The following is a 24333-nucleotide window of genomic DNA, read 5'->3' on the forward strand; positions in this document are numbered from 1 at the left end:
GTTTTATAAGTGTTCAATAATATTTTTCAACAACTATGGACAGACATGGGCTAGACATGAAACACCAGAGGCAGGACCATTTTGGCATTATAGCAAGTATGAAATCCAACAACACTATGCGACCATTCAAACCAGATTCCCCATACCACTAGTAATTAAAAGATATTATAATAACATTTTATATAATATATTTTATAATATATATATATATATGTATATTGTTTATAAATTCATAATAACAATAATAAATTTAAACCTAAGCTATACTTAAATTAGGGTAAGCATAACTCACTTACTAGGAGGTTTGGCTAGGAACCACGCTCTGCAGGGGCAAACTTCTGAGCTGAAAAGCTCTTTTCTTGGAGCCTTTGGGCGCCCCGGGGCTTTCTTCTAGCACTTAGAAGTTACTAGAGGTTTGGGAGGTTTAGAGAGTGGTTATAGAGAAAGAGAGAAGGGTGATGGTGTGAAGAATGAATGCAACCCTCACACACTATTTATAGGGGCTGAACTTCGGTTACGTGGGGCATTCCTCGCATGTACGTAGGGCATACAAGTGTATGTTGCGCATAAGAGGGGACATGCGTCGAATATCTGACGGGGTGGCGTGGAGACTTCGGAGCCAACCATACGAGAACATGGGGTGTAGGGCTTCTTTGTGCGGGGCGTACACGTGTACTATCCCATCAGCCACTTCCGACTTCTGAATTCCGTAACTTTCACACACGAGCGTTGATTTTGCCGTTCAATATATTCATGCATAGGTGGAGACGTATTCTACAACTTTCTTTTAGACTCCGTCGGCTAATTTTAAATTTATTTTTAAAGTTATATTTTAATAGCCCTAGACAGGTAATGTCCGTTAAAAAATCATAACTTTGTCATCCGACGTCCGTTGTTATCTGTCTTTTTATCATTGAGCTCCTATTAACGAGATCTTCGATTCTCGTTTAGGTTATGTCAGTTAAAAATTGGTCGATCTAAAATTCGAATTTTGGGTTGTGTACTACTATGCTAAATCTTAGAAAATCATAAATTCCTCACACGAAGTTAGATTTTGACGTTCTTTTTATGCAAGATCTCGTTTTAACGTATACTACGAATTTCTTTTGGATCCCTAAGGCTAAAAGTATTTTACCGCAAACTCACTTTTTACGATTCCCAGTGTCGTGTCGGTTTTTCCATAAAACTTCGATGTATCATCACTTCTTCGTTATAACTCGGATTTCAACGTTCTTTATATGTACGAATACCTTGTGACATATACTATAACTTGGTTAAAATTATTTACTCTAAATAATAACCTATCAATAAGTGATTTTTGATGCTTATTGTCTCTAAATTGACTAGCTTGAATCTGCGGGCGTTACAATTATCTCCCCCTTAGGATGATTACGTCCTAGAATCATCAACAAAATAAGGCTTGTATAATGACTCCATATGTTTTCTTTTCATCCTAGGTAATAACCATAATTCCTATGTTCCTTCGAATGAGTATCTAACTCTTCGGCTTCTTGACTATAGGCGGTGCTCGATCTTGCACCCGCTCTCTATCTAATGTTGGACTTTCAATCATGACCTTTTTAGTCACAATCTCGACCACTATTGGAGACTCCATCCTCTTCTTAAAAAACTTAAGATAACTTCTTTCTTTTGATTACCATAATAGACCGATGGGTCATGTTCTAATGACATTTCATCGTATGATGCAATGCTTAGACTCAGGTCTTTTAGAGTCAAATTCCAGAATTGAAGACAACTTCCTTCATGTTCTAATGTGATATAATCAATTTCTACCATGTAGCACTTCTAGCTACAAACTTCGTTCTTTGACAACGATCTCAATACTTCTATTGATTACTTCAATCTTTTGGTTTAAGTTTGATGCTACATCGAATTTGGTTCTCTGAACCACGTAACATACTCGTCTTAGTCGAACTTAATTTGATATGACCACTAGGTTCGGAACTGCAATCATCTTCTTAGTCATTATGTAAATGATGTTAATGACATATATGAATTAAACATAATCAATTACTAGTGCCTTGGTAACCTTTTGACTTTCCCTGATCCAAGTGCGAGTCTTGTGCTTTCGGTAGTATAGGGCTCTACTACATTTCACACTTACTCACACTCATCCTAAGTATTGTCTCGTAGTTTTCCAAAGTTCTTATTTCCTAAAATCACAAAACAATTTAACACATACAAATGTGTCCAAATAATCATAAAAGTTTCCTTAGACTCTACTAGGACTTCTTCTATACATATCCTCAATCATCAATTCCGCTTCAACTTGGTTGGTTGTGGAAATGTCAGACGACGGGATAACTTCATGGATTATACCAAAAAAAATTCTTTCTCTTAATCGAAGGTGTACATCTCCTGTACTAGACGTATTATTTATTAGACATATTTTAAAAGCAAGATACCTCTCTTACGGTATCTTCCGATAGATATCATTCATTATCGTAAGCCTTCTCATTTCCTCTATTTGCTCAGTCCGGTACAAGTCCTTATCATGACGTTCCATCCACCGTAATAGTTGTTCAAGATGAGAAATTTAAGATAGAGAAGGTTTAGACGCATAATCCTCCTTATTATTCTGAAAAGTTACACGCCAGTTCTAATACCGTAATTAAACCTTTAGAAATCTGAACACATTGAGTTTCCAATCCAGTCGGCAACAGACCATAGATTGGATCGAATGATAACATCGTAAAGCATATAATACATATTATAGCATAAATCATTTAGCACATAAAAGCAATTTAGGCATCTCACCTAAATAAGCTAGTGCTCGTTTCTATTCAGGCATACATCCTAAATATAGAAGACACTCGTTTCATAATCATTGCTTAGTATTCTAAGTTTAAGTCTAGAAATTTCTACAAATTCCTAGTTCGCTTAAACTAATGTTCTGATAGCAACTGTGATATCCCCAAATTCACGATCAATTTAAAAAATTTATTTATGCTTATTTGAAAATTAGATTATTCATTTTAGAAAAATAATATTGCGGAATTTGTTCCCAGAAAACATGATAAATATATTATCAAAGCATTTCCAAAGAAATATAATTTTTTTATATTAAAACTTTGGCGTGTCATCGTCAATACAGAAACATAAGCATAAACAGACCTTACATTCATTTACACTAGTGATGCACATCTCATTTAGTCTCGCAGTGTAAATTAGCTTCGTATCGATACCTATGATACAAATAAACTGAGTGGGTCAGGCTGGAAAACCTGGTGAGTACATAGGGTTTTAAACCCACAATAATACAATTATTATGTTTAATCGTCAAACAATTAGCCCAATTACCCATCTCCACTATCTTCTTTTTTCTTAAGGATCTACCCTAAGAATCATTTATTCTTCATTTATTCATTCCTAAGGATTGTCCTAAAGAATAGGAACAAAGTCCATCGATATAAATGGCACAACTGTCAATGTTATCTATTAGGTATAGCTGTCAATATTATCATTTAGACACAGTTGCACTGATTATGACGTTCTCTATTACGCGCAGCTGCCGATATTATCATTTACGTGCCGCTGCCAGGATTATGATGTTCTCTATTAGGATCAGTTGCCGATATTATCCTTTAGGCGCAGCTGCTAGGATGTTTAGAGTACGTTGTAGTTCAGAAACATCTACTGGTTATGGCGCAGCTGCCAATGTTCATCTATAGGGAACTAAGTCCATAGTTGCCAATGTTCATCTATAGGGCACTAATTCCTAGTTGCCAATGTTCATCTATATCAGCTTTCATCCCTCATCATTCATCTAACCATGTTTTACCCAACATATTCGTAGATATAAAATACATATGCAGTTTAAATCATTTAAGACATGTATAAATTGTTCATCCAACATAGATATCAAGAACACGGATAATATGCACACATAGCATGTAATATATATTAAATACTTCATATCTATGTGTAAGATAAAAGTAACTATGGACTCACTTGTTAAAGTGTTGACTCGAAATTCGGATAATCTTTCGCTTCTAACAATCGTTTCCTTCAATGAAACCTAATATTATTATCACTAGATTTGAGTCTAATATTTATTGTGGCAATTTACGAGCGATATTGTTTTATAAGTGTTAAACAATGCTTTTCAACCACTAAGTACTGACAGGGGCCAGACATGAAACACCGGAGGGTAGGATCATTTTGGCATTATAGCACTTTTGAAATCCAACAACCCTATGCGGTCCTTCAAACCAGATTCCCTGTACCGCGAGTAGTTAAAAGATATTATAATAACGCTTTACATATATATATATATATATATATATATATATATATATATATATATATATATATTGTTTATAAGTTCATAAGAACGATAATAAATTTAAACCTAAGTTATACATAAAGTAGGGTAAGTATAACTCACTTACCGGGATGTTTGGGGGAGGTTTAGAGAGAGGTTAGAGAGATAGAGAGTAGGGTGATGGTGTGAAAAATGAAGGCAACCCCGCATGCTATTTATAGGGACAGAACTTCGGTTACGCTGGCCATTCTTTGCATGTATGCAGGTCGTTCTTCGGTACGCAGAGCGTACAAGCATATGATGCGCGTATGAGGGGACAGGTGTCAGATATCTGATGGGGCGACATAGATACTTCAGAGCCAAGCATGTGAGAACGCGGGGCGTAGGGCTTCTCTGCTCAGTGCGTACACGTATACTCTCGCATCAGCCACTTCCGACTTCTAAATTCCGTAACTTTCGCATACAAGCTCCAATTTTGACGTTCTTTATATCCACGCGTAGGTGGAGACACACTCTACAACTTTCGTTTAGACTTTGTCGGCTAATTTTGAATTTATATCTAAAGTTATATTTTAACAGTCATGGACAGGTAAAGTCCATTAAAAGTCTTAAATTTGTCATCCAACGTCCATTTTCATTTGTCTTTTTATCGTGGAGCCCATCTTAACGAGATCTTTGATTCTCGTTTAGGTTGTGTCGTCTAAAAATAGGTCGATCTAAAATTCGAATTTCGGGTTGCGCACTGTTATGCTAAATCATAGAAAAATTATAACTTCCTCATACGAAGTCAGATTTAGACGTTCTTTTTATGCACACTATCAGTTTAACGTATACTACAACTTTTGTTTAGATCCTTAAAACTAAAAATATTTTAGCACAAACTCACGTCTTACGAATCCCGGTATCGTGTCGGAATTGTCGTAAACTTCGACGGGTCATAACTTCTTCGTTATTACTCTAAATGATCTTTTATCAAAAAGTCATTTTTGATGCTTATTGTTTATAAATTGAATAGCCCGAATAAACGGCCGTTACAGAAACATCGTAACATTTACTGCAATTCAGCTAAACGATTGTATGCTAAACTAACAGATTTTCATCATTCCTCTAACAGTAGTAAGGAACAACATAGGAAACTATTGCCTTTCCTGGTTTTCGAAAGGGAGAAAATAGATTGGACATCCTATGATTCTGAGAAAAGGATTTCTGAATTTAACAAATATTACAACATAAACGAATAACAACTATTCATTAAGCAGTCAATTACAAAATAAATTGAGTGCTTAATGAAAATAGATTGGACATCCTATGATTGTGAGAAAACGATTTCTGAATTTAAGAAATATTACAACACAAACGAATAACAACTATTCATTAAGCAGTCAATACAAAATAATTAAGCATTTATCATGAAAATAGAAACACATTAAGCACTTATTAATTTAACACTTTATCACTTAATTACTAAAAACTTATCATGAAATTAAATACAATCAATTTAAGCACTTTATCACTTAACCACTAAACCATTTACCAACTTAACACTTTATTACTTAATCACTAACATACATACACAATTAACACAAACAAATGATAACTAATTAATCACATATTCATCTTCATACACAAATGATAACTACACTAATGATAACAAATGATAACTACAATAATATACATATACAATTCAACATTTTATCACTTTATCACTAATCATAGATTCGTTCAAATCAACAAAAATTAGAAGAAGAAAAAAAAAGTCGAAATATTTCTTAACTGCAATAACAGAAGGGAAGACGGTGGCCACCAGTGGAGGTTGTGGCATGTGGTGGTGGGTACTGTCACCGGAAAACCCCAAATAAACATTTCAGGAAAAAAGTGTCCAAAAATGTGTAACTTTCTTACCTACAGCGACGAAGGGGAAGAGGATGTCAATGGTGGAGGTTGTGGTTGCTAGTGGTGGAAAATGTGGTCATATGATACCCAATTCAACATTTCAAAAAAAAACATCCATAAAAATGTACGTTTCTTCCCTGAAACGATGGAGGCTAAGAAGTGTGTTCAACCGTGGAGGTTATGGATGTTGGTGGTGGCCAATGTGCTCATCGGAATATTTAAAATCATAAAAAAAAAACAAAAACAAAACAAACAAACAAACAAACGGGAAAAGAAGAGAAATTGATAAAAACTACTCTAGTAGATGAAACCTTATCTCAGCAACATTTCGTCTGTATAGGGCTTAATCAAACGACATTGTTTTGTTTATTTGCAATATATATATATATATATATATATATATATATATATATATATATATATATATATATATATGTGTGTGTGTGTGTGTGTGTGTGTGTCGACGACATATCGTCGGCATAAAAGTCACATGGATCGCAGGAACTGTGTAACTACAACCTGTTGTCGGTATAGGTTAAGAATAAACGACATTGTTTTTTTAATTAGGAGATAGTAATTATAAATATACAAAAAAATATTTTTTATAATCCTATACCGACGACAAATAGTCTAAAAATACTTTTAGAAAAACTGAAACTCTAATATTTTCCCACGTAGGCTATACCAATAATATGTCACCGGCATAGATATGTCGGTCAAACAAATTTCGTCAACTCTATGCCAACGACATGTTATCAATATAGCCTAGTTTTTACTTACAACTTAAGTTTTCGGTATAAGTATTGTTAGCATAAGGTGTATTTCTTGTAGTGTTCCCTTTACTTTCTTCTTTCTTTTTTATGTTCTTTTCATTTGTAAACAAAAAGAGCCTTTAACATTCAAAGTGAAAGATAGTGATGAGTGACCATTTCATAAATGATAGGGAAATGAGGCATACTAGAGGTCAATTTGACAAAAAGAAAAATGAAATTGACTTACTAAAGTAATTAATTTTTTGGTTTGTTAACATTTGGGTTTATATTTTTTTATAAATGTTTAGGTAACAAACTTATTGGAAGTGTTCACATATGACTATTACAACCAACTGTAGCACATTACATCCGGTCATAAAGGTCATATGTGAACAATTTCTTCAAGTTTATTACCTAGATGTGTCCAAAAAACATTGTTACCCAGATGTGAACAAACCGAAAAGTTAATTACTCTGATAAGCCAATTTATTTTCTTTTTTATTTTACCTTCTAATTTTGATTTGGTATAAAATTTAACCTAAATGGTAAATATTTTTAATACCAAACCATTTTGGTATATATATATTTAAAATATACTACTTTGGTAAAAAAAAAAACCAAATTTGACATGGAATAAAAACACATCATCGTTTTATTGAATTTTAATGTTTATGATATTAAATACAAAATTTAAATTTATTAGAGATTAAAAGTATAAGAGATGGAGACCAATAACATGAAGAAGAACACCGTCTTCAATGAAGTTTTCTCTATGTATTATACGAATTTAAAATACAAAAAAAATAAAAGTAGCTTTTCTTTACATCGATTGTGTAACGCTCGCAGATTCAGGCTAGTCAATTTAGAGACGATAAACGTCAAAAATGATTTTTTGATAGAGGATTATTTAGAATAAATAATCTCAACTAAGTTGTAGTATATTTAACAAGGTTTCCATACATATAAAGAACGCTGGAATCTGTGTTATAACGAAGAAGTTATGAACTGTCGAAGTTTCACGAGAAAACCGGCACGACATCGGGAATCATAGAAAGTGAGTTTATGATAAAATACTTTTTAGCCTTTGTGACCTAAAATAAAGTTGTAGAGTACGTCTCCACCTACGCATGGATATAAAGAACGTCGAAAACGGAGCTCGTATGCAAAAGTTATGACTTTTCGAAAATGCAGCTTTCTAAGGGCATGACATGTGGCAGAAACCTCAGCCGCCTTAAGTCACGACGTGAACATGAAGTTCACGATGTGAAACGTGTCAAGGACACTAATTGGGGCTAGAAAACGAGATGACTCATGGAAGTTCACGACGTGAACCTATCATGTTCACAACATGAATGGGCCCAAGACACCCTATAAATAGCAAGTTCAGCCCTTGCTTTTCTTACACCAATTCCTTTCTCTCTCTCTCTCTCTCTCTCTCTTTCTCTCTCTCGTTTGTTGAGGCCATTCCGCGTTCCGAGCCCGACGATCACGAACCGCCGACCATTTCTAGTTAGATTCTCAACTCACGCTACTAATGTGAGTGCATAGTTAGTTTCATCATACACATAGATATGAAGTATTTAATATAAATTACATGCTATGTGTGCGTATTATTTGTGTTCCAGATATCTATGTTGGATGAACGTTTTATACATGTTTTAAATGATTTAAATTGTATATAAGTATTTTATATCTACGAATATATTAGGTAGAACATGGGTAGATAAATAATGAGGGATGAAAGATGATATAGATGGATATTAGCAGTTGCGTCATAACTGTTAGGTGTTTTTAATTGATGTGTTTACCAGTTGTAATCTAAATATCATGGCAGCTAGACCTAATGGATAATATTGACAATTGTGCCTAATAGATGCAACAAAATCTTTGCGGTTGCGCCTAATGGATAATATTGGCAGCTGTGCCTAATAGATACAACATAATCTTGGCAGTTGCGCCTAATGGATAATATTGGCAGCTGTGCCTAATAGATACAACATAATCTTGGCAGCTGCGCCTAAAGGATAATATTGGCAGCTGTGCCTAATAGAGAATGTCATAATCCTAGAAGTTGTGCTTAAATGATAATATTTGTAGATGTGCCTAATAGATAACATTGGCAGCTATGCCATAGGTAACGATTGACTTCGTACCTATTCCTTAGGAGAATCCGTAAGAATGAAAAACTGAATGATAGATGATTTTTAGGGTAGATCCTTAAGGAATAAAGAAGATAATGGGGATGGGTAATTGGGTTGATTGTTTGATGATTAAACATAATAATTATATTATTGTGGGTTGAAAACCCAATAAACTCACCAGGTTTCCCAATCTGAGCCACCCAGTCTATTTGTATCACAAGTATCAATACGAAGCTATATTACACTGAGAGATTTAAAGGAAATGTAGATCACTAGCATAAATAAATGTAAGGTCTGTTTATGTTTATGTTTTTGTATTGACAATGACATCCCGAAGTTTTAAAATCAATAAAATATATTTCTTCAGAAATGTTTTGATAATCTATTTATCATGTTTCTGTGAACAAATTCTGCAACATTTTTCTTTAAAATGATATTCTGATTTTTAAAATAAAGCATAAAGAAATCGGTTTTTTCTGGTTGTGAATTTGGGGATATATATATATATATATATATATATATATATATATATATATATATATATATATATATATATATATATATATATATATATATATATATGTGTGTGTGTGTGTGTGTGTGTGTGTGTGATGGCTCAAATGAGTACATCAAATAAAGTGAGAACACGAGAACACTACTTTTATGTTATTATTTTACTATGAATTTTGTATATATAATTTTATTTCATTATTCATCAACTAATATATGAACAACCAAACATTAATATTCACATTAAAATTTACATAATTACTATACATATATAAATTTTATAGTAGAATAATAACAAAAAAATAAATATATGCATACTTATATTTTAGTATTCACATTATAAATACTATTATACTGCACATTAAATTTATAGCAGAATAATAACATAAAAATAATGTTTTTAGGTTTCCATTATATATATATATATATATATATATATATATATATATATATATATATATATATATATATATATATATATATATATATATATATATATATAGTACAGCTAAAAACGAGTCAGCATATCATGACCAATTTAAATGCTCCTAAATGGTCAAAAATTCGTTACATATATTTCTAAAAAAAAATATAGTTACTTAAATGTAAACAAATCAAAAAATTAATTACTCTAACAAGTTAATTCACATTTTTATTAAGGTGGTCGAAATATGAACATTATGACCGGATGTAACCTGTTACAGCCGGTCATAATGGTCATATGTAAATACCTCTCAAAAATTCTTTACCAAGATGTGCCCAAAAAAAATAATTATCCAAAATGAAAAAACTAAAACTTAATTATCTTAATAAGTCAATTTCTCGACATAACGAGGAATTTGAAGAACACATTTGTTTATATAATGTGTGCTCTAATAAATCAAAGATTACCCAGTTTTTTATAAACATGTCAGTTTTGGTATGTTCCTCCATTCACAACTCTACATTTCATTTTATATTTAATAATTACGGTACTAATGTATTGCCAATTAAGTGTACTTGCCATTTGAGTGTTGTCACATATATATACCTAAATAAATTTCAAGTCTTTCTAATGAAAAACTGACATGACCTACTATAACGAATGACAACACCGAGCTCTAAAGCCTTTCGCATGTTAGGTGTTTGCCTCTAACAGTCTTCGATGATGTTCTTAAACTATATACTTAGTTCAAGACTCAATATTGACATTAACATGTTTATAAACTTTATTTAATTTACAATTGTACAAAATAAAATGCCATATTAGTATATATATATATATATATATATATATATATATATATATATATATATATATATATATATATATATATATATATATATATTAGAAACACAAATCAAATCCCGTGTACATTGTTGAAGTCATTTGAGTATGAGTTGCATCCCTCTTGTGTTCATCATTGGATGAGTCCTATTTTCTTATATATATATAAAACTCGAAATATACTGTGATGGTTTAAATATATGTCTAGACCGAGTGAGTTTGTGCCGGTTTAGGTGCATTGACCAGGGCCCGCAGCCACTATCTGAACCTAGCTTTTGCTATAATGCCTTTGCCTCTTAGCTCTTTGGATCCTATCCCATTTTCCCCCTTTCTATTAATTTCCCCCTTCTCTCTCCCTCAGGATATATACACATAATATATCTATATATGTTTCTTGATCTATAAATAGAAAGGACTTGAAAGAACTAACACTGTAGTGATCACCCCATCTTCAACACTCTCGCACAAAGATTTGAAGTTCTCTTCTATTGATTTATTAGCTCTCTCCCTCGAGCGTTTTCTGTATAGAGAGAGAGAGAGAGAGAGAGAGAGATGTCAAGCAGCAGCTGCATAGATGTAGCAGCAGCATCTGAACAACTGTGTTATATCCCTTGTAACTTTTGCAATATTGTTCTTGCGGTACACACTCTATCCTTGTGTTCATTTTTTGTTTGTGTTGTTTTTTTAGTGTGTTCGGAAGAAGAAGAAGACGTGTTCTTGCATAATTTGAGGCTGTTAGATGATGAAGACGCTAAATAACATATGGGTTATGCTTGTGCGCGGATTAATTTGGCGTTTTCATGCTGAAAACATCAAGATTGATCCATTTGAAATCAAGCTTTCTTTTTCGATGTCGATGCACATTCAAACATATAGAGTCAAGTCCCCATCGTTTGAGGCTTTCCTTTTCTCGTTTCTTCTTCAGCTAGCACTCAAAAGATAAAGTCCTTCAAATATCTGAAGTTTATGACCTCTCTCTCTCTCACACACACACACACACTCACACACACACCCCTACACACACAAAGAACTAAGGACGGTACTTGAATCATTACTATCAAGGACAAAACCACTGGATTCTTTTCGTTTCATATGGAGATTTTCAATATCAGATTCCACAATATAATTGAATTCAGATTTTGACCAAATTTAATGGGCTATTAATACCCCCAAACATCATTGCATGTGTGACTAGCACCGTTGAAATATAGGTTTTTGTGGTTCATAATCAAAGATTTTTTATATGTTAAAGAAACAATTTATGATCTCATTTCTAAAAGATCGTTCCTCCATTGATTCAAGCTTCTTTCCCATGGCGTGTTTCTATTATTTATTGATCTTCGTTCCTATTTATGTATTCGTAGAGTCGTACGTCTTATATATAGTTGGCTGCGGCAGCCGAGAACATTCAATCGTTGTTATCCCTTTCATCACAATCTTGGTGATACTTGAATGCAATTCTTGTAGGTTTCTTGATCATAAAATTGTAATCTTGGAACCCTAAAAGTCATATTTTATACTTAAAGACAAAACCGAAAGATCAATTTGTGTTCTTGTTTAAGTTTCTGAAATGGGTAATCTTGATTTTGAGGTAATAATTGATGTATGGTGATAATGCAGGTAAGTGTACCATGCAGCAGCTTGTTTGACATAGTGACAGTAAGATGTGGACACTGCACCAATCTGTGGTCTGTGAATATGGGCATGGCTGCTGCCTTTCACCAGTCTTTCTCAAATTCCAATTCCTCCTCCCAAGATTGTACTTCTCATCATCAACATGGCCAGGTGACCATTATTTTCTTTAATTATAATCATACCCCTAACTTAGATCCACTTCTTGATAATCAAATTTCTTTTTCAAGAATGTTAATTTCAACCTAAAAAACAATGTTAGCAATTCAGATCATAAATTAATACCCTTCTTTTGAACAATCGTTGTCTTGATCTTTGTAAAAACAAAGCTGTTTATGTCAACAAATTAATGCAAGTACGAAACATTTTTTAATCAAGATATTTTTTTTAATGACTCGTTATACAAAATGTAGTTTGTACATACGTAAATTAATCATACACTATGGTCGTAAAAGCAACTTTTCTTCTTTTCTTCAATGTAATCTATTTTTTTTTCTTTTAATGTTACTGACAAAATACAAATTGGAACAGTTACTCTTTGACTTATGACTTTTAAAAGTCAAAAACTCAAATGCAGATCGCTAGATTCAAATGTTAATCTACCTAGGGTTTGTAGGTTTCAAATATTTATTAGAATTTTTATCAGTAAATTTTTGTACTTTTGAGGAAATGATCAGTAGGGTTACTGATATATAGGAATCTAGTTACTCTAGGTCATACATAGGATAATCTAAAGACCACATAAATCAGTCTGTGTTTTTCTTTCTTTCCCCCCCTCTTTTTTTGCTGTTACATCATAGATCTAAGAACCCTAACAGCCGTTTTTCTATAGGCTACATTTTTGCGGCCAACATCTGTATAAATGCGTCAGTGATTCTCTCTTTCTTTATTTATTTTAATTAATAATCTGGAAACCCTTTTTCTTGTATATATTTGTGTTCCCTAATTTGATTTAAAAAACCCAGGTTATTTTAAGATTCTTTATTTAAGGTTTCTTCTTATATATAAATATATAAATATATTTTCTTTACATCAAGGTTTTGTCGTTTTCTTCTGCAGCCCTCTCTTTCTCAATAGATTAAAGAGAAGGTAGATATATATGTTGGCACAACTTGGACAGCAAGTGTCATTCAAATCTGCTGTGTTTTTAACTTTTACTTTTACATCCCAACTGATTCAGTCAAGTCACTGCTACGTTTTTAGTTCAGTTTCTTTTTTCATTGAACAACGTACATCACGTAAAAAAACAGTTCAATCAAAAGTATACAACGTTTTATATTATATACATGTTATGGAATAAAATTAAGTTAACAAATAGGCTCGCCTCAAATGAGTAATCAAAAGAAGTCAAAGAGTGTAAATAGATCAATCGTTAGCATGTTTCAAGAACTTAACACCATAAATAACTTTTTAATTGTCAAGGAAGGGTGATAAATAGTTAGAAATGTCAAGAGGTTTATAAGGGTTTAGGGCCATGTTGTAATCATCTAGGTTTAGTGAGTTGGATTATTTTATCATTAAATAATTATATTTATTAAAATGAAACATAAAACAAAGTGCCATAATTCTTATGCGTTTTCATTCCAAAAAGTTGACAAGATACAAAATAGTAAGATTTGGAACTTTTGGTAGTTCTTTTTGGACCTTAATTAACGAAATGATTGATTTTCTATAATGGTTGAATTTCTTAACAGGCTCCGAACCACACACCTCCAAATTATAGGGTGGATTTGGGTTCTGCTTCAAAGTACAACAACAGGATGCCAATGAGGCCATCTCCGACTTCCATTACTAATGACCCAAAGATCAATCGCCGTGAGTTTATAGACTCTTCCCTTTTCGAATAATCATAATTATCATTATATAACCAAAAAAATAATTTAATAAAGTAACAACACTACTCTACCAATTAAGTGTTTTAAAGATCATTCATGCAACACTCATTAACCATTTAAATTCATAACAAAATCCTCATTCTACACAGCTTCGACTTAAAATACCAAAAATTTGTTTTTTTTCAGCTCCGGAGAAGAGGCAGCGTGTTCCTTCTGCTTATAACCAGTTCATAAAGTAATGACGTTACTCCATCCTTCTCTTAATTTTGTTGATACCTAATCACCTCATTAATTAATATCTGTTTAGGCTTTGAAGTACCCTCAATATACATTGGTGTTTCTTGTTTCTTTTGGTAATTAAACATAACGTATGGATATGTAGGGAGGAGATCCAAAGGATCAAGGCAAATAATCCAGATATCAGCCATAGGGAAGCCTTTAGTACTGCTGCAAAAAATGTAAGTGCGCATGATAGCTATTTTCTGCATACTCTACTTTCTTTTTCTTTGTTCGGTGGCTTTCTTAATGTCAGGTACTTGTACGTGCGTGTGTATATATATAATATATATATATATATATATATATATATATATATATATATATATATATATAGAGAGAGAGAGAGAGAGAGAGAGAGAGAGAGATGTATATTTCTAGGTGTTTGTGTTTTTGTCTTAATTAATTTGACAATGTAAATTCTCTGTGAAATAGTGGGCACATTTCCCTCACATTCATTTTGGGTTGATGTTGGAAGCCAATAATCACCAAGCAAAACTTGACGAGGTAATTTCATTCAACCTCAATAGCATACCCCCCCCCCCCCCCCCTTCTCCTCAAAAAATTTAAAAAAACTCAACACACCTCTCTCTCTCTCTCTCTCTCTCTCTCTCTCTCTGTGTATATATATATATATATATATATATATATATATATATATATATATATATATATATATATATTACTCATGTTAATTTCAATTTGTCTGCAGCTGAGTTGTGTCCAAGGATCTGAGAAGCGACTAAGATCCAGGACTGCATTGTTTAAGAAATGATTGATTTTAAGAACATCTAAGCAAATCATCTTATATATTTATATTTTGAGCTCAAGAAAATGGTGGCCTTAATTTGGTATAAAGACATATATTAATGTTTGGGTATTTTCAAATTCTATTTTACAGTCATATGAGTGATGTTATATGTGTATTTTCATTTTTATCAAGAAATAAGCTATTTTTGGTGAACATCTAATCCCCCCGCCCCAAAACATTTTAAGGAGTTTTTTCTCACTTCTAAATATGGTTATAAAGGAACCCAAACGAATACAAACGGAGGTTGGTTAATGTTTGTTCATTTAAGGATAATTGAACAAATGAACAAACACGAACGTCTAAACAAACGAATTTCCTTGTTCAAGTTCGTTTGATTAAAAATTTACTTTGATCATGTTCGTTTATGTTCATTTATTAAGATGTTAAATGAAAATGATAGAACGTAAATGAACGAACATAAAAGTGCAAATACAAACGAGCGTAAATGAATGGAAGTGAATGAATATAAATCGATATAAATAAAGATAAACGACCATTAACATCCAAACAAAGAATCATACTTAAATACATGCATTATAGCAAATCCTAAGATAAAAACTATGTTGTTCTAAGTCAAAACTAAAGTATTATTACTTCGATACCTAACGATATATATATATATATATATATATATATATATATATATATATATATATATATATATATATATATATATATATATATATATATATATATATATATATATATATATATATATATATATATATATAGAGAGAGAGAGAGAGAGAGAGAGAGAGAGAGAGATACACACTCTCCTAGACAAACAATCATAAATGGACGTAAACAAACAAATATAAATGAATGTAAATAAACGATCATAAACGAACGTAAATTAATGAACATAAAAGAACTTTCACGAATGTAACTGAACGAGCAACACCAATTTTCATGTTTGTTCGTTAAACTAAACGAGCAAAAAAAATTGTTCATGTACATTCATTTTTTAAATAAACGAACTTTCCGCCGAACGGATCACAAGCAGTTTACCTAACGTTGAGTTCATTAAAAACTAGATCTACTCATAAATAATGTTATTATTCTAAAAATTCATAAATGAATTATCATTTATCCCATCGATTTGAATTATACCCGGTAGATATCGATTATCAATTATATCTTACTATATATTTGCTAGATTTATGGGATCACTAATAACAAATTTTATTAGACATGTTTGATCTCATATATGACTCGGAACTCTCTTACTTAGGTATCATTTATCAGAAAAGATTTCCGATCAAATCGTCTAATTTGAAAAACATGTGTAATCGGTTTATAACTTGATTATAGAAATCGCGAATACACCCCGACAATCAAAAGATAAGATTAAGCGGTTAGGTATCATTTATCCCACTATTGCATACAAGAGATGTGCGAGTATTCTTCAAAATGATTACATAGATTTGAGGTTTGTAAAAAAAGGGTATTTATTTGTTTTATAACTCTAGTTTTACGACATACGATATCAAGTTTATTACATGTATATAATAAACCATGGTACCAACTTTCAAAAAAATGAAAATCACTTTTTAGGTTCTATATAAAAAGCTACTTTTTATTTAATTTGACGCGATTCAATTTTAATAACTGGTATTAAGTTTGAGTGCATATGAACCTTTTATATCTTTAATAAAACTTCGTTTTATTACTTTTATATATTTAGATTTTGCATAAGTTACAAAAAATCACCATTTTAAAACTTATAATTGAGTATTTCAAAATTTGTCGTTATTAACGCTTTTTATAAAACCGAGTTTTATTTTAAAACAATAACTTGTTACATCTTATGTCCAATTTTGAAAATCAAACTCTATGTGATGTTTACTTTGTCCAAAATTATTTTACCATGTAGAAGCTCCAAATTGAGTAAACACTCATTACTTGCAAAAGAATTGGAAAATCTTCTTTAAAGAAAAAATTCAGCCACATACAACACTTTTCAAAAAAAGGTTGCAGAAAGTGTTGCATTAGGTCAACATCCCTTTAAGCAAAAGGCTACTGTTTACCGTATTAATGACACTTTTCACAAAATTTCATCTTTCTGCCTAGCACTTATGTCGTGGAAACAAAAATTGCCTTTTTATCTTCAAAAAATGGCTCAAACTTCATTTCTTGTTACATCTTTGTACAAATAAATTATTTCTAAAAACTAATCTATTACATTACAAAAATAACCAAGAAAACTAATCTATTTAATTATTACATACCATATGAATAAATAAATTATTACAACCATTTTTATAACAAAAACAACAAACACAACAACACAACAATCATAATGGTCCTTGGCTAGTTTATGCACATCATACAAATCAACATATATATATATATATATATATATATATATATATATATATATATATATATATATATATATATATATATAACAACCTTTGTTTTTCTAAGACAACTTTAAAATGACAAAAGATGCATGAAAACTTTTCTCACATAAAATAACAATTATAAGTTGTCATAGAAAATATATATGAACTTATTTTTATACAAAACAAGTTATTCATATTCTCCAAAAACAAAGATTTCCAAAAATCAAAAAAAAATTTAACAAAACTTGGAAGGTGCCTCTTGATACCAATTGTTGGGTTTTAGTTTAAAAATAGTTTCAAAACTACAAAATATGGAAAACGAAAGACTTAATTTTTCAAAATAACATAAACATTTTATACCCATCAAGGATCATCTAGCAAGTTATAGAAAGATTAAAACACCAACCAAAGAAATGATGAAGAAATAACAACATTTGTTGTTCTTTGGGTCCTCTTGGGAGGCTTGGAAGTTGATGAAGAATTTGAAACCTTTGAGACACCAAGAATGACTCAACTTGATGTAGATACTAGTCCTAAAACTCTTAACTCTTAAGCTTGAAGTTCATAACCAATATGAACTTCAAGAGAGCATAAAATGCAAGTAATCTTCAAGTGTTCTTAACTAATTAAGAGAGAATAAAAGGGAGAGAAATATTTTCGGCCATGGGAGGAAAGAAGCACCACCAAGAGTGTAAGACACTAGTTATTTACAACATGAACTTAATCTAAAGGTCTTTATCCAATAAGCACTTTAGACAAGCTTGTCCCTATGCATGCACCATGCTTTGTTTCTTTTGATTAAACTAAGACGAAAACCATCCCTCTTTATGTCTCTCATTTTTGGCCATCATGGAGAAAAAAAAAAGTTTTATATTTTATATACTCAAAGTTTATAACATATAAACTTTCTCTTTTGCTAAAAGGCAAATGGTTTACCTAGTCCAAAATGTTGTACATGACTTATTAATTCATACATTATGAAATAATATGTTATTTGCTAATGAAATTATTATTTCGAAGAAATAAATAATTTTCATTATTATCATATGTTAATTAGCAATATCACTTTAATATGATTCTTGGGCATACTTAGATCTTTCATAGTTTGCCTAAATCATATGACTATTTCATCATGAGAAATAATATGAAAGGTTAGGAGAATTCCAAATCAAATTTTTTTCCATCCTCAAGATTATTTAAGAAAAATATTGTGGAATTTGTTCACATACTCAGAGTATTAATTTTAAAGAATAATATTGTGGAATTTGTGCCCAGAAAATATGATAAATATATTATCAAAGCATTTCAAAAGAAATGTATTTTGTTTATATAAAAACTTTCGGATGTCATCGTCAATACAGAAACATAAGCATAAACAGACCATACATTTGTTTACACTAGTGATTTACATCTCCTTTAATCTCTCAGTGTAATATAGCTTCGTATCGATACCTGTGATACAAATAAACTGAGTGGGTCAGGGTGGGAAACTTGGTGAATACATATGGTTTTCAACCCACAATAATAAAGTTATTATGTTTCATCATCAAATAATTAATCCAATTACACATCCCCAATATCTTCTTTATTCTCAAGGATCTACCCTAAGAATCACCTATTCTTCATTTATTAATTCCTAAGATTTGTCCTAAGGAATAGGCACGAAGTCCATCGTTGCCAATGACACAGCTGCCAAAGCTATCTATTAGGCACAGCTGCCAATATTATCCTTTAGGCGCAGCTGCCAAGATTATGATGTTCTTTATTAGGCGCAGCTACCGATATTATCTTTTGGGCGCAGCTGCCATGGTTATGATGTTCTCTACTAGGCGCAGCTGCCGATATTATCCTTTGGGCGCAGCTGCTAGAATGTTTAGAGTACATCGTAGTTCAAAAACATCTACAAGTTGTGGCGCAGCTGCCAAGGTTCATCTATAGGGCACTAAGTCCATAGTTTCCAAAGTTTATCTATATCATCTTTTTCTTTCATTATTCATCTACCCATCTTCACCCAATAATTTTATAGGTATAAAATACATATACTGTTTAAATCAAATAAAGCATGTATATTTTGTACATCCAGCATAGATATCAAAAACACAGATAATATGCACACATAGCACGTAATTTATATTAAATACTTCATACCTATGTGTAAGATGAAAGTAACTACGCACTCGCTTGTTAAAATGATGACTCAAAATTCGAACAACGTTTTGCTTCTAACAATCGTCTTTTCCTTCGTTAAAACCTAGTATTATTACCACTTGATTTTAGTCTAATATTTATAACGACTATTTAAGAGAGACATTGTTTTATAAGTGTTAAACAATACTTTTCTACCACTATGTATAGACAGGGGCCAGACATGAAACAACGGAAGGCAGGACCATTTTTGCATTATAGCACTTCTGAAATCCAGCAACCCTATCGACCCTTCAAACCAGATTCCCCGTACCGCGAGTAGTTAAAAGATATTATAATAACATTTTATATTATTATTATTATTATTATTATTATTATTATTATTATTATTATTATTATTATATATTATAAGTTTATAATAACAATAATAAACCTAAACATTAGTTATAATTAGACTAGGGTAAGCATATCTCACTTACCGGGGGTTTGGCTAGGAACCGAGCTTTGTGTGGGCAGAACTTTTAAGCCGAAAAGCTCTTCTTCTCGGAGCCTTCTAGCGTTCCAGAGCTTTCCTCTAGCACTTAAAAGTTACTAGGGCTTTAGGAGGGTTTTATAGAGAGGTTAGAGAGAGAGAAGGGTTATGGTGTGAGTAGAAGTGGCAGCCCTCGCATGCTATTTATAGGGGTTAAACTTTGGTTATGCGGGGTGTTCCTCCCTTGTATGCAAGGGGTACAAGCGTAGGATGCGCGTATGATGGGACATGCGTCAGATATTTGATGGGGCGACGTGGAGACTTCGGAGCCAAGTGTGAGACCGCGGGAGGTACCCGTTTCCTACGCAAGGCGTACTCACCCTCGCATCCAACACTTCCAACTTTAAAATTCCGTAAATTTCGCATACGAGCTCCGTTTTTGATGTTCTTTATATCCACACGTAGGTGGAGACGTACTCTACAACTTTCGTTTAGACTCTGTCGACTAATTTTGACTTTATTTTTAAAGTTATATTTTAATAGGCCTGGGCAGGCAAAGTACGTTAAAAATTCATAACTTTGTCACCCGACGTCCGATACGTACCAACCTTCTTCTTCACGAACAGTATCGGCGCTCCCCAAGGAGAACTGCTCGGTCTGATGAACTGCTTGCCTAGCAGCTCCTGCATCTGAGATGACAACTCCTGCATCTCAGGCGGTGCCAAGCGGTACGACGCCTTGGCAATTGGGTCGCACCTGACACAAGGTCAATCATGAACTCGACCTGCCTCTCGAGAGGCACACTGGATAACTCCTACGAGAATACATTAGCAAACTCCCTGACTACTGGAACCTCGGAAACTGAAATCTGATCCCCAACTCATGTGTCAACCACATAAGCTAAATAACATGCACACCCATGTTGAATATACTGACAAGCTCTGGCTATCGAACAAAACCATGAACCGACCCTGGTGCCTTCTCCATAAATAATCAGTTCTCCCCCAATTGGGGTTCGAACTACCACTCAGTGGGCCTCACAATCGATCATGGTACCAAACCTACTCAACTAGTCCATACGTAGTATCACACACACACATCCCCCATAAGAATAGGGACCAGATCAATCGGATAGAGCACCCTAAAGATCTTTAGCACACAACCCCGATATACAGCAGATGTAGAAATCCCATGTTCCTTGGCGATAAAAACCCGCAACGGACACTCTAGTTCCCCACATATCAAACTCCCTACTGAATGATCAAGATACAAAAGACCGACTTGCACCCGAGTCAAACAACACAAGAGCAGCCAAAGAGTTCACTAGGAACAAACCTATCAGGAGCATATATATATATATATATATATATATATATATATATATATATATATATATATATATATAAGCATAACACAAAACATAATCAACGGAACCACTATATATATATATATATATATATATATATATATATATATATATATATATAAGCATAACACAAAACATAATCAACAGAACAATTAATAGAAACATACCAGTCACAACATCTGGAGCTGCTCTGGCCTCCTCGGTAGTTAGCTGAAAAGTGCGACCTCGAGCCCTCGGAGGCTCCGCCCTGCCCTGACTCCCATTTGTGATCCTAAAGGTAGCCTTGCTTTGACGGAACATCTTCGATTATTGCTTCCAATTCACTACAGTCCTCTGCTCAGAAGAATACTAGATGGTAACAATTCTCCACCAATCCTTTGCTTCGGACCTCAAAAGGTTCAGAGCACACCTGAACTTTTGGTCAGTTGGGCAAGAGCTAGTGAAAAAACACCCCTCAATGTTAGACATCCACCTCATGGCTATGATCGGGTCCTGAAATCCATCAAAATTTGGGGGATTCGTACTGTCGAAATCCAAATACTGGAAGACTCTCCCTGCAACAACCCTAGCAGCGGAAACGGGTGGGGTGGTTGCAGCAGCAGCAGCCTCAGACAAATCAACATTCATAATGCTCATCCAAGTACTCCACCATGGTGGTCTTAATAAACTCGAACATCTCTAGCAACTGTGCTCGAAAGTGAGCAACAACCTCCTCCTAAAGAATCTCCCTAATCCTTTCCTCAACACAGATGGCCCACTCTGACTTTCAGCCCCGTTCCCGATCCAGATCCTGCCTCAAATCGTCTCATCATAACCATACTAAAAATAAACTAGGTAGATAGCAGAACACACACATATCATAACAGGGGAACCAACTCCCAACAAAACCCTAGGGGTTGTGACTTCCATGTTAGACGTACGGGTCCTATGTTTTCAGTAGTACAGGCCCATACTACTTCCACACCTACCCTGTATTTGTCTCAGAGGATCATCACAACAACCCTAACGATACACACCAACATATGCATAGACTCAATCCTCACTCTTTAAAGGAAGGCTTAACATTACGAAACTAGCCGACTGACCGCACACAACACATCCATGAAACTTCTACCATCCCTGCAACACTCGTGTATGCTAATCATACATAACATATTAACATTGGACCCTATAGACAGTAGAATATCTGATCCTACCCTAAGCCCTTCATCAGACAAGAACAGGAAATAAGGCCAAACTAAACATTCTCAGGCTATAGAATCTTTTATCCCATCTATTTGGTTAAGTGTGAGCTCATTACTCATAGACATAGATGAAATGGGATACCATATTCATCAAATACTCTAATGGCCTATATTCCTTTATGACTACATCGGCCTAGGAAGCCCCTAGCTGAGTATTCAAACCTTTTAACGGTTCATCAGGTGAGATAATTTCTCCCTAGTAATCATGGAATAAGATCTGTGAGGATCAGTAGGAATGTAAGCCTACATGGATACTATGTGGGAACAGTTGGTTTTGAAGGTTTTATAATTAGGAATATTATCATATCAATATTGTGGGACTAGAATTCCTATGCATCTCACTAGGTTTCCCAACCTAACCCACTAAGTTTATATGTGTCACATGTATATAAAGACTAAAGCTACTAGAACTTGATTAAGATGTTGGGTGATTAAGAGACAGTCTGCAATAGTGTTTATGACCATCAGGTCTTTACCTTGTAACTTATGTATCTATATCGATTATGACATTCTTATGGTTTTAACATTTTGGAAACGAACAATTTTATTTCAGAATGACTTTTGTATTGGAATTTTCCGCAAATATAAATAGATGATTTTAAAATCATAAAGAAAACTTTTAATTGTTTCTAAAAATTAGAGGATGTCACACAACTGCAACTCAATCTCCCTCCTCCTGGCATTGGACTGCAGCTCAGTTGATGTCCGATATGTGGAGTTCGTTATGAACTCTCTAATATTTTTCTTGAGCATACTCAAGTATCGGTCATATATGGCTGCTTAGTGGACACATAGCCTAGGAAGAACATAGCTCTCTGATGGAGCATCCTAGTGATCTTAATCACCATCTCAATCGGCCGTCGGAGCGACCAGTACTCCTAAGCCAATTGCTCCCTCTCTTCCTTGAATTTCATTCTCTTTGGGAGATCAATTACTTGAGCTCCGACTTACTGTTACACTCTTCTTCCTCCGTCTTTTCCATGAATTTCATTCTTTTTATGAAAAATGTTTTTCTAAAACTTTCAAATCGTTAGTTTTTGAGTCTCGAATCCCATGAGTGTTCATCCAACTCTCTCAAACCAAGGCTCTAAGACCAACTTGTAACAGACTAGTTTTTCCCAAAAAAAATCATTTTTATTTTAGAAAAACCTCAAATATCATAAAACTAAACCAATAAAAATTTAAGGTTTATCAATTCATTCATCCTAAATCAGAGTATCAAAATATGATAATTATAAAATTTGCAAGCCAGAGTGTACAATCAAGACTTCGCCTTCCCGCAATCATCTAAAGTACCTGAAACACAATTAAATCCATAACTGTAAGCATAAAGCTTAGTGAGTCTTTCCCAAAATATCC

General features: G+C 33.1%; 1 protein-coding gene across 1 annotated transcript; it reads left to right on the forward strand.

The window, feature by feature from the left end:
- Nucleotides 1–11146: 11146 nt before the first annotated feature.
- LOC145053685 (axial regulator YABBY 5-like) lies at nucleotides 11147–15504 on the forward strand. The gene is made up of 7 exons (XM_079001775.1): nucleotides 11147–11487; nucleotides 12469–12633; nucleotides 14175–14295; nucleotides 14502–14550; nucleotides 14698–14773; nucleotides 15027–15098; nucleotides 15304–15504. The coding sequence occupies exons 1-7, from the start codon at nucleotides 11401–11403 to the stop codon at nucleotides 15364–15366; spliced, it is 633 nt and encodes a 210-aa protein (XP_078857901.1). The 5' UTR covers nucleotides 11147–11400; the 3' UTR covers nucleotides 15367–15504.
- Nucleotides 15505–24333: the final 8829 nt, after the last annotated feature.

The sequence above is a fragment of the Lactuca serriola genome, chromosome 5 (assembly GCF_051521515.1).
Source record: "Lactuca serriola cultivar US96UC23 chromosome 5, Lser_US96UC23_V15, whole genome shotgun sequence".
Taxonomy (NCBI): Eukaryota; Viridiplantae; Streptophyta; class Magnoliopsida; order Asterales; family Asteraceae; genus Lactuca; species Lactuca serriola.

What these genes read in the sequence shown, in the direction of transcription:
- LOC145053685 (XM_079001775.1), top strand. Translation starts at nt 11,401, where the DNA reads ATGTCAAGCAGCAGCTGCATAGATGTAGCAGCAGCATCTGAACAACTG. An exon ending in CTCATCATCAACATGGCCAG is followed by an intron (nt 12,634 to 14,174) that starts GTGACCATTATT and finishes ATTTCTTAACAG; the next exon opens with GCTCCGAACCACACACCTCC. An exon ending in GCTTATAACCAGTTCATAAA is followed by an intron (nt 14,551 to 14,697) that starts GTAATGACGTTA and finishes ATGGATATGTAG; the next exon opens with GGAGGAGATCCAAAGGATCA.